The sequence below is a fragment of the Carcharhinus amblyrhynchos genome, chromosome 6 (genome assembly GCF_965287045.1).
Source record: "Carcharhinus amblyrhynchos chromosome 6, sCarAmb.v2.hapA, whole genome shotgun sequence".
Lineage (NCBI taxonomy): Eukaryota > Metazoa > Chordata > Chondrichthyes > Carcharhiniformes > Carcharhinidae > Carcharhinus > Carcharhinus amblyrhynchos.
In genome coordinates, this window is record NC_137329.1 from 45298253 (window position 1) to 45310567 (window position 12315).

At 45.7% G+C, this 12315-nt stretch overlaps 1 protein-coding gene across 5 annotated transcripts in view; it reads right to left on the reverse strand.

Moving 5' to 3' along the window:
• myrf (myelin regulatory factor) overlaps positions 1-12315 on the reverse strand; it is a 236360-nt gene that overhangs the window by 64050 nt on the left and 159995 nt on the right. For all 5 annotated transcript variants that reach the window (XM_080191600.1, XM_080191599.1, XM_080191602.1 and 2 more), the window contains one exon: positions 9209-9332. In XM_080191600.1, coding sequence (XP_080047726.1) covers positions 9209-9332 — 124 coding nt within the window. The remainder of the gene's footprint in view (positions 1-9208; positions 9333-12315) is intronic.

Genomic DNA, 12315 nt, shown 5'->3' on the forward strand with positions numbered 1-12315 from the left:
GTTCCTTACTACCACTACGTTCAATTTTGCTCTCCCTATTTGAATGGCTTCCTGTACCATGATGCTCATCCAGCCTGGAGCCCCATCTCTCATCCAAACAAGCTGAGAGAACCACAAACCTTTTGGATAATTGCAAAGGCTGAGACTCCCACCCTCTGGCACTCTGGGTACGCTTACCTGCCTCACTTGCAGTCACACACACCTGTCCTTGACCACTGACCAAATTGGAAGAACTTAGGCTATGTATTGTGACTGCCTCCTGGTACAAAATATCCATGTAACTTTCCCCTTCCTGACATGAAGTATGTCTGCAGCTCAGGCTCCAGCTTAATGACTCTTGAGCCTAAGTTCCTTGAGCCACAAACAGTTAACTGCAGACGGGTTTGCCCTGGCTTGCACTGACATCCAGGAGCTCCCTCATGCTGCAGCCTTTATACATCACTTGACCTGCCATCATTAGTGTGTTTTAATTAATTAATTAAGTTGACACTTAAAGTTTAAAAAGAAGTTTATTTATTAGTGTCACAAGTAGGCTTACATTAACATTACAATGAACATGGTAGCAGAGTGGTTAGCACTGCTGCTTCACAGTTCCAGGGACCAGGGTTCGATTCCTGGCTCGGGTCACTGTCTGTGTGGAGGTTGCGCATTCTCCTTGTGCCTGCGTGGGTTTCCTCCCACAGTCCAAAGATGTGCGGGTTAGGCTGACTGGCCATACTAAAATTGCCCCTTAGTGTCCTGAGATGCTTAGGTCAGAGGGATGTGGGGATAGGGCTTGGGTGGGATTATGGTCGGTGCAGACTCGATGCGCCAAAGGGCCTCTTTCTACACAGTAAGGTTCTATGATTCTATGAAGTTACTGTGAAAATCCCCTAGTCACCACACTCCGGTGCCTGTTCAAATACACTGAGGGAGAATTTAGCATGGCCAATTTACATGGCCAGCATGTCTTTCAGACTGTGGGAAGAAACCGGAGCACCCGGAGGAAACCCATACAGACACGGGGAGTACACGCAAACTCCACACAGACAGTCACTCAAGCTGAGAATCAAACCCGGGGCCCTGGGACTGTGAGGCAGCAATGCTAACCACTGTGCCATCATGCTGTGTTTCTCAGTAAAATAATTTATACATCCATAAGCAGGCTATGCCACCCAAGTGAGAATATTAGATTTGCTGTGGAGATGAAAGCTAGCTTTAAAATAAAATAGGCTCTTGACCTTTGCAAGTTTGCATGGTTACTGGTCAGGATCTAATATCCATTTTCTTGTTGAACAAGAGATTCCTGTAACTGAGATAAGCTTTGTGGGGCAGCAATTCTCAGTCTATATTGTCATTTTTCTGAAGATATCCAGTGCGGTCAAAACAACATGTGGAGATCAGAAGTGGTTTGTTGTGGCAATCAACGATAGACAGTCACAAAAAATTGTGCAGACTTTGAGACGGCCTCTGTGTGGTTTCACAATAAATCACTGCAATACTAACACCAGGGTGCCATTTATATTGTCCTGTACGGTTTTGTTGTATTCTGTACTAGAACAACTTAACGCACTAAAGCAAAATAGTGCAACATAAGCTGATTTTTTTTTGACATAGCCATTTTTCCAAAACATAAAATCCATCACCTTCAAAATAAAGAGATGCAACATGGGAACTATCAGACCTAACAATTAGGGACTGATATTAGAAACATAGAAAAAATTACTACAGCACAAGCATGCCCTTCGGCCCACAAGTTGCGCTGAACATGTCCCTACCTACTAGGCTTACCTATCACCCTCTATTTTACTAAGTTCCATGTACTTATCCAAAAATCTCTTAAAAGACCCTATCGAATCTGCCTTCACCACCACTGCTGGCAGCCAATTCCACGCACCCACCACCCTCTGAGTGAAAAACTTATCCCTGACATCTCCTCTGTACCTACTCTCCAGCACCCTAAACCTGTGTCCTCTTGTGGCAACCATTTCAGTCCTGGGAAAAAGCCTCTGAGAATCGATCAATACCTCTCATCATCTTATACCCCTCTATCACATCACCTCTCATCCTTCGTCTCTCCAAGGAGAAAAGACTGAGCTCTCTCAACCTATCCTCATAAGGCATGCCACCCAATCCAGGCAACATCCTTGTAAATCTCCTCTGCACCCTTTCCATGGCTTCCACATCCTTTCTGTAATGAGGCAGCCAGAACTGAGCACAGTACTCCAAGTGGGATCTGACCAGGGTCTTATACAGCTTCAGGATTATCTCCTGACTCCTAAACTCAATTCCTCGATTGATGAAGGCCAGTACACCATATGCCTTCTTAACCACAACCTTTACCTGAGAAGCTGCTTTGAGTGTCCTATGAAATTGGACCCCAAGATCCTTCTGATCTTCCACACTGCCAAGAGTCTTACCTTTAACATTATAATCTGTCATTTTATTTGACCTGCCAAAATGAATCACCAAGCACTTATCTGGGTTGAAGTCCATCTGCCACTTCTCCACCCAAAAGAGCATCATGGTGAGAGAAACAGAGTCATAGAATCCCAACAGTACAGAAGGAGGCCATTCTGCCTATCGAGATCGCACCAACAACAATCCCACTCAGGACCTATCCCTGTAACCCCATGCATTTACACTGTTATTCTCACTGACACTAAGGGGCAATTGAGCATGGCCAATCAACCTAACCCACACATCTTTGGACTGTGGGAGGAAACCAGTGCACCTGGAGGAAACCCATGCAGACAACATACAAACTCCACACAGTTACCCAAGGCCAGAATTGAAACCGGGTCCCTGGCACTATGAGGTAGCAGCGCTAACCGCTGTGCCACTGTGCCACCCATCTCTGAACCCTGTGAAGAGAATATTACTTCAACAAGACACCCACCAGAACAGTACACACAGCTGTCATTTACACGCAATCTAACTAAGCAATCGATTCCATTGCTGACCAGGCGATTGAAACATATAAACTCGTTCCTAGATTGATACTCAGTACAGACAAGCATTACACAGAGAACATCGCTATATGGGATTGCATTATAATCCGAGAAGTTCATTGTAGGATTGAAATATTTTATATATAATCTCAGGGATACACTTTGGGGGGCCTCAGCAAGGGTTGGAGGGGGCAGGAGGTTAAATTAGTAAAACTTGCAAAAGCAAACGGTGATGAAGTTGGATCCCTGGAAGATCAGTCCATTAATGATGAAGGAATATTTGACAGTTCTGTCGAGAGTGACACTGCACCCGCAAAAATGCAAGGAATGTTCCTGCAGCAAGTTCACAACCAGTTGCTAGGAAACTGACCCCAATATTCCCCAGACCAGCCAAGAAATCACAACTCCAATGGGAATGTTTAAGCTCAATTTAAACACACGTCGGCTATGCAGACAGCAGTGAGCATGTGTTCTCTGTCAATCAGCAGCAGATAGAACAAACTGCCAACCCAAAAATTGCAGCCCGGCAATCAAACAGCTCCTTAGACAGGCCACAGGCAGCTCTGACTGAGATCACATGCAGCACTGAAATTTTATAATCAATCCATCGAGAAACTTGGAGTGCCTTTTTGTTCATTCCTCCATTTCCCCCTTTCACTGTTTAAATGCCAACTGCAGCTTTCAGCCCTCAGCTGAGAGACTTATTCAAATCCTTCTTGTTCCAAGCTGGATTAGACTACCTTATGTGGTTAATTTATCAGATGTCACTAAATTTGTGTTGGAGTTACTCGGGTGCTATAGCAGCTTGGGTCAACTAGCAGCTGTGGGGTAGCATAGTGGCACAATGGTTAGCACTACTGCCTCACAGAGCGAGGGACCAGGGTTCAATTCTAGCTTTGGGTGACTGTCTGTGTGGAGTTTGCACATTCTCTCTGAGTCTGCATGGGTTCCCTCCAGGTGCTCCAGTTTCCTCCACAGCTCAAAAGATGTTCAGTATTTTTATTTTATTAGTGTCACAAGTAGGCTTACAATGAAGTTACTGTGAAAATCCCCTAGTCGCCACTCTCTGGTGCCTGTTAGAGTACAGAGGGAGGATTTAGCATCGCTAATGCAACTAACCAGCATATCTTTCCAACTGTGGAAGGAAACCGGTGCACCCGGAGGAAACCCACACAGACACGAGAAGAGCATGCAGACTCCGCACAGACAGTGCCCCAAGCTGGGAATCGAACCTGGGTCACTGGCATTGTGAAGCAGCAGTACTAAACACTGTGCCACCGTGCTGCCCCGCCGCTCCAGAGATTAGGTGGATTGATCATAGTAAAATTATCCCTTGGTGTGCCAGGATCTATGGGTTAGAGGGATTAGGTGGGTAACTACATGGGGTTGCAGAAATAGGATCTGTTAGGATGCTCTATTGAAGAGTCAGTGCAGACTTAATGGGCCAAATGGCCTCCTTCTGCACTGTAACAATTCTATTCTATGAACTCCTGCACTTGTATGATACACAACAGGGAGAGGAGAGGACAATTCAGTTCACTCCCACTGTGTACTGTAAGGCTTACGAGCTTAATGCTATTTCGTGCATGTGAATAGTATAAGTGATAAAACAGAAGCAAGTGATACATCTGCTTGCCCCATTTGGCCCCTACAGCTGTGTTCAGTTGCTTGATAGGATCATGTACATCAGCCCAGTGCAGCCACAACACACAACCCTACAAATTCTGCTTCAAGATTTTTTCTCCATCAGGACTTTGTCAAACTTCATCCCTGGCTGAGTGTTTGGAGAGGAATGGGTGATGGGATTTAGACCGCAGAACGAAGCCACATGTCCCATGTGTAATGCACGTTAATAAATGGACATGCCAGCAACAAGCTGCAGCTGTGTGGAAACTCCGAGTAGCAACCTCACTACAATCAGCAAGCACTCACTGCGCTGACCTACAAGAGGTTGCGGTTGAGGACTGCATATACCGCGTAAAATAGAAAGAGAAAAGGGGTGGGACAGTGAAAGGTGTAGTGAGAAATTAAAGAAGGTGAGAGAGAAAATAAAGGAAGAAAGAAGAAAGGGGTAAAAGAGAGAGTGGGAGGGGGGCACTCCAGCTGGTGCCTGAGGGACTTGGCATCAGGAGGTAGGGGATGTGGTGAGGGTTAGTGTGCTGAAATCCACCTCTGCTGACCACCTCCTGCTGCCAGCTAGCGACCCTCTGTCCACCACCCACTTTCACTCACCTATAGCCTGAGTACCTTGACAAACTTACACCTTTTACCGGATGCTTACCACTGCTCCTCGGTGGCGCTGTCAGCAATGGAGAACTGCCAGTGTTTGATTGTCCAGCAGCACTCGGAGAAAGAACCATAGGCTCCTTACAGTGTAGAATGATGTATTTACCCCATTGAGTCTGTACCGACTCTCTGACAGAGCATCTTACCTCGGCCCACTCCTCCCACCTATCCCTGTAACCCCGCATTTACCCTGGATAATCCACCTAACCTAAAAAATCTTGGGACACTAAGGAGTAATTTAGCATGGCTAATCCATCTAGCCTGCATACCTCTGGACTGTGGGAGGAAACCGGAACACCCGGAGGAAACCCACACAGACATGGGGAGAATGTGCAAACTCCACACAGACAGTCACCCGAGAACAGAATCGAACTCGGGGTTCCCGGAGCTGTGAGGCATGTGCCAACCACTGTGACACCTGGTGGGCAGAAGGGGACAGAATGCTGGGGTTGCCACCCCAGGGTCCGAAATTCTGGGGTTGACCCAACAACACTGGCTAGTTAAGTACTTGATGGGCCTTCCCCATCAGAGGCGATGTGAGACTCGATTCCACCTGTTGGCCAGGACTTCCCCATCACCAGGATTAAATCGCACCCATGGCGTGGGTTAGAGTACACACTGCTGAGGTTGTGAACAATCTGGTTCAGTCTGAAACTGTGAATGGAATTTGGTCTTTCCAATCAAACAAGGGGCAATATGCAGATGACAAAGTGAACATTGATAGATCCTTGTGGGACTCCAGAGCTATAGGTGTGGGAGTAGCTAGAGAAACTGAACATATTCTGACTGGTCAGACAGGTTCAGAGCAAACTGAACAATAGGGAGGAAGTGAAGGAGGTGCTGGAGGTTGCAGCAAAAAACAATACATAGGTTTGGCAGACAAGCACAGCGGTAACCATACCAGCAATAGGTGGGAGCCACGGTTGATGGAAAGAGAGCAATTTCTGGTACAATTAAAACTTGCAACAAACAAACTGAACAGTCTCCATTAATGACATTAACTACACCATACAGTTAGGTGACTTGTGGTTATTCCTGACTATCTGTTATCATAAAATCCATAGAACCCCACAGTGCGGAAGGAGGCCACTCAGCCCATCAAGTCTGCACTGACAACAATCCCAACCAGGCTCAGTCCCCGCAACCCATATATTTATCCTGCTAATCCCTCTGACACTAAGGGAGAATTTAGCAGGGTCAGTCGACCTAATTTGCACATCTTTGGAGTGTGGGAGGAAACCCACACAGACACGGGGAGAACGTGCAAACTCCACATAGACAGTCACCCAAGGCCAGAATTGAACCCGGGTCTTTAGTGCTGTGAGGCAGCAGTGTTAATCACTGTGCCACCGTGCCGCCCAAACAGTGAACGCTTGTCCCTGTATGATCTCGAGCCACCAACCTTTTGGTTAACAGCCAAACGCACTGACCAATTGCAGCACAGAGACTGACACATCAAAACCCAATTAAAACATGTAACCCCTTTAATAAATGGGATGTGTTTATTTGAGGATGCATTGGGTGAGATTCTCCGGGCCTGTTCACCACTAACTCTCATGAGAGGGCCATAATGGGATTAGCGATGGCGAATCTCTGAGCATGTTGCTCCCTAGCCATCCTAATGACGCGATCCACAAATTAGAACACATTTCAATATCATTAAGCAGCTTGACAATGTTTCTTCATGCAATATCAGACTGGTGCAAATCACCACTGGTTTCCAAAAACGATGGCCATGTCAGGGGCACAGAGGTGATTATAACCCCCAGGATGTGGGGAACATGGCTGCCTCCCTGGGCACCCTGGTATTGCTAGGAGAAAGTGCTGGGGCAAGGCCAGGGACATGGCAAGGTAGATCCAGGGGCCAGGGCCTCTAGGGAAACCCACTGGGGGCAGTGGGGGTTCCCATTATGTGAGAGGAGGCGTGATGATTGACGGAGGGTTGTGCCTGCATGGTGGTCAGGGTGATGGTGGTGGGGAAGGTGCCCCAAAGCTGGCAGAGATGAGGTGATGGAGTCAGGTCAATCTGTTGTACTGTGGGTAGGGGATGACCCAGCCATTGAGTGATGGGAGGGAGGTTAGCCCTCTGTGCTCAAGAGTTGTCTGACCTGACCTTTATCAGATTTATCAGATAGGGTCTTGATGTTGTTTAGAAATGGTGCCCGGTCTCTGAATCCCAGCTTTGCCAGCAGGTTTAGTCCCCACCCTCCCAGCTGGCTGTGTGATCCTCACCAGCACCTTGCAAAGACACAGAGGGCGGGATTTTCTGGCCACAATCGCCCCAAAACCAGAAAATCCCACTTGAGGTCAGACCTTTGCATGGTCCGTGCCCAACCCACTACGATCCCCATGGGGAAAATTTCCCCCAGAGTGTTGTTTGATCTGGTCAGAAATGACAGCTGTGACACCCAATGAGTTTCACTCTACATTTCTCGCCTGATCCAGCTCCAGCACAATTTTTTGGAAAGTTCTGCCCACTCTCTTGGGAGCAATTTTGGGATTTTATTTCTGTTTGAAGAAGGAAAAGCACCAGGATAGCTTTGTATCATTTTTCTCGCTTTGACAGCATCTAGAACTAGTGTAATGACATGCTTCAAAAGTGGTTAATGTCAGCGCACTGTCCTAAAACACCAGGAGGAGCTTTTATCAAACATTTTAATACAGCCGGACACACTAATCATTGTGATTCAGATTATCAGTTGCTAGCAACAGCACTGTGAGAATTGCATCACTTGGTATTTCTTCACAACTGTTCAGGCACAAAGACCGGAAAATTAACAAGAAAATTGATCCCTAACTGCTGCTCCCCCCCAACCCCCACACACCCCCAGCCTCTGCCATTTATTCTAATTTATTCTAACAAATCCTCAGGAATTTAAGGAGTTGTAGGGAGGAGCAACTTCTTAGGCTCTGCTAATCTGCTGGTTGCCTCTGTCTTTCCATCCATCATTCACAGACATTATTGTCTCCAAGTTTCTGAGAACTTCCTGAGACTGTTTTACATTTTGTTCATTTTTTTTGCTCAAAAACAGTCTTGAGAATGAAATATTTTCTACTCAATGTCAGTCTCAAGGCCCACTGGTCATGTTCATTGAAGAATTAGATGGAAAATGAAGCCTCCTTTGCACTAAATCCTCAAATGTTCAAAGGTTAGCCAGACAATGTGCCGATGTGAAAAGCATCACGTTCACACAGCTTTCCTGTAGCATCTAAATACCAATCTTGTATCAGTTCAATTATTGCTGAGTTACAAACAAGTGTTACTCAATTGCAGAAGGATCAAGATTAATTCTAATTTCATTTCACATCACCCTCTTACAATCATCAGTGAGTAAAGACTTAAATTCCATCGTTCTGGGCTGTGTATGGCCCTTGGCCCAGAGGTGAAAGGTTAGGGTGGGATTCTCCAGCCCCATTGGTGGTGGGGCCTGCTGCCTGCGAAAATGGGAAATTTGGCCCTCCAGCCAAAACTCCATTCACTCTCAGCAGCACCAGAAAATCCCAGCTGAAACGAGGACAGAAAGCTTTGGCCTCAGTATCTAACTGTCATTCTTTATCATCTGTGCAAATTTAGATTTGAGAGAAAGGTGACAATTTTTTCATTCTGCCTGATTATAACGTCTTGGTGCATCAGCTTCCTCAGTGGTGCCCGTGAAGTTGCTTATCACTTAGATAATAGCGAAATACTGCAGATGCTATAATCTGAAACGGAAACAGAAAATGCCGGAAAATCTCAGCAGGTCTGACAGCATCTTTGGAGAGAGAATAGAGCCAATGTTTCAAGTCTGGATGACCCTTCGTCAGAGCCCAAGCAGTTGGAACTAGGCCTAAAGATTCCTCTAAATCCCTGATGCGCAGACAATATTGCGACAATGGGACCTATAATGGAGGTGGAGAGCAGAAGATTTCTCTGTAATTCTGGGACGAACGCCTGCTGTGCAAATAGCTGCGATGGAGTTACAGTGGAAAATCTCACATCGGCTTTTACTCACAGGTCTTTGCAGTTGACGTCACAGAGACTGGTCCACTTGTTCTGCTGGTGTGGCTGCCATTTTATGCACTGGTAGTTGGGATCCAGATAGGAGCCATTCAAGCTGTCATTGTCCTGCATCAACCCTGAAACCAGAAGGGTTAGTGAAAGGCTTGTTAACACTGTAAACCAGAATAAAGTGCTTTTTTTTTTAACAGCTGAAATCTGTTCCTCAGAAATGACTATTTGAGACTTAACACTTCAGAGAACCTCTGTGCATCCCAGCCAGGTGTCAAGCAAAACTGCCTTTTCTGACAATAACTATTTTTGTCCCAACTAACAGAGATCTGGGGGCATGATTCCCCACAATTGCTAGACACAATTTGCTGTCTTTTCCAAGCAGCCATTCTTCATGTGTGAGCCCAAGCAGTGAGACATTCATTTTCTTGGATGGCTTGTTGACAGTAGGGTTGTTGCAATCTGCCAAGGTAACATTGCCATTATCTCACCACCATTGACTCTCAGCACTTGGAAGTCAGGGTAACTGCTCCAAACACTCATGTATCTTTTGCACAAAACACAGAAACATAGAAACCAGAAGCAGGAGTAGGCCATTCGGCCTTTTGAGCCTGCTCTGCCATTTATTGTAATCGTGGCTAATCATCAAATTCAATAGCCTTAACATCCCCCCCCTTCTCCTTATATCCCTTTATGCCTTTAGCCCCAAGAGCTACATCTAATTCTTTCTTGAAATCACACATAGAAACACAGAATTACACAACTTTCTTATCTCTCTGTCCCTATCACAAGGATACCTGATAGTTTTCAAGGACATAAGAACATAAGAAATAGGAGCAGGAGTAGGCCATCTAGCCCCTCCAGCCTGCCCCACCATTCAATAAGATCATGGCTGATCTCTTGTGTCTCAGTTCCACCTTCCTGCCCTCTCCCCATAACCCTTAATCCCCTTGCCTATCAAAAACCTATCAACCCACGTCTTAAATATATTGAGCGAGGCAGCCTCCACCACTTCAACGGGCAGAGAATTCCAGAGATTCACCACCCTTTGAGTGAAGAAGTTCCTCCTCAACTCCGTTCTAAACCGCCCCCCCTTTATCTTGAGGCTGTGCCCTCTAGTCCTACTGTCCTTTCTGAGCAGGAAGAGCCTCTCCACCTCTATCCTATCCATCCCTTTCATCATCTTATATGTCTCAATGAGATCTCCCCTCATTCTTCTAAACTCTAACGAGTACAAGCCTAGTTTATTCAGCCTCTCCTCATAGTTCAACCCCCTCAACTCTGGTATCAGCCTAGTAAACCTCCTCTGCACTCCCTCCAAGGCCAAAATATCCTTGCGTAAGTGCGGCGACCAAAACTGCACACAGTACTCCAGCTAAGGACACTTATTTTAAAGGAGCCATGAATGTTTCTACAATCGCACCTTCATAACAATGGCATGACCTCTTACAGGGCATGTCCACAGGACACTTTAAACTTTGTAACTTGCTTCCAAAGGAAAGAAAGGCCAAAGGAAAGAAAGGACACACTATCAACGTCACAGAATAGTAATCAGAGGTAAATAACCTAGAGTCCAGAGGAAGCTGAGGCATTCACATGAGAGAACCTGTAGGAGAAGAAATAGTTAATGATAAATGTAATCTTAAATTATCTTATTGGAGTTTGTTTGAAATGCGTTAGCTTAAAAAAGCTCAGGAGAAAACAAAATGGGTGGCACGGTGGCATAGTGGTTAGCACTGCTGCCTCACAGCACCAGGAACCCAAGTTCAGTTCTGGCTTGGGTCACTCTCTTTGCAGAGTTTGCACATTCTCCCCGTATCAAAAGACGTGTGGGATAGTTCGATTGGTCATGCTAAACTGACCCGAGTGTCAGGGAGATTAGCAGAGTAAATATGTGGGGTTACGGGAATTGTGGGATTGTGGTCAGTACAGACTCGATGGGATGAATGGCCTCCTTCTATACCGGAGGGAATCTATGATTCTGTTCTATGAAAATGGCAGCATGTCCAAATATGGGGTGGCTGGTTTATGGTGTCACTGATTGGCTGAGGTGAATGGTGTCATGGCCACATGAATGCTACATAGAGTTGTTTCAGAGGAGTTGAAGTCAGAACAAATGATAAGCAACACATGATTGCCTGCTTTCCACAGGATTGGGCTAAATATTGATCATTTCTATTTTGGGCGTTGTTACCATGGGCGAATTGAAAACATATTTTTTATATGTATTTAGTCATGGGATGTGGGTGTCACTGACATACTCATCAGGCAAGGGATTGACAAAGGAAAAGAAACTATGTATGTTGAAGTAATAAAAGCACTTGTTGCCTATTTCAATCTGTGAAAGAATACTATTGCCGAGTGGGCTAAATTTATTAAGCATACTCAATGAGAAGGAGGAAGTATTGATATATTTAGCAATTACCTTTATAGATTTGCGGAGAATATGGCAACTTACAAGATGAGCTAATCAGTACAGAACTGTCGTCAGAATCTTGGATGAAGCATCGTCTGACTGCTTGCAGTTGTGAGTTCATTTAACCTCAACAAAAGCAATTCAACTGAACACATCAAGCTGAGGCCAGGAAGCAAGACTGACTGGTAATTAGGGGGGACAGGGAGAATCATATCCCAAAAATGACTGATTTTGGGAGGTGTGTTGAATTTGAAAGTGGAGAGATGACCATAAAAAAGCAGAGAGGCAGGAAGAACATCCATCAACTTGCCCCTACTAACTGCAATTGATGTGGCAGGAAAAAACACAAGCATGAAAATTGTCCCGCCAAAGAGGACAAGTACCATTTTTGCAGGAAGTTGGGTCATTTTCAGGCTGTGTCGCAGGAAGAAGCAAAAAGGTGGCAAGATCCATGAAATAGCAAATATCAATGATATTGAGCTGTCTTTCCTTGGAAAAATCCAAGAACCAGGCAGAGACTATGGAATGCGGATAAATAAAGCACACTGGGGAAAATTTTCCTCGTCCCGCCCTTCACAGGAATTGCAGGGGGGGTGGGGGGCGGACCATGCAAAGACCGTTGACCTTGGTAAGATTTTCTAGTTTTGGGGTAAGTGTGGTCAGAAAATCCCACCCACTAAGTTTGACACAGGGGC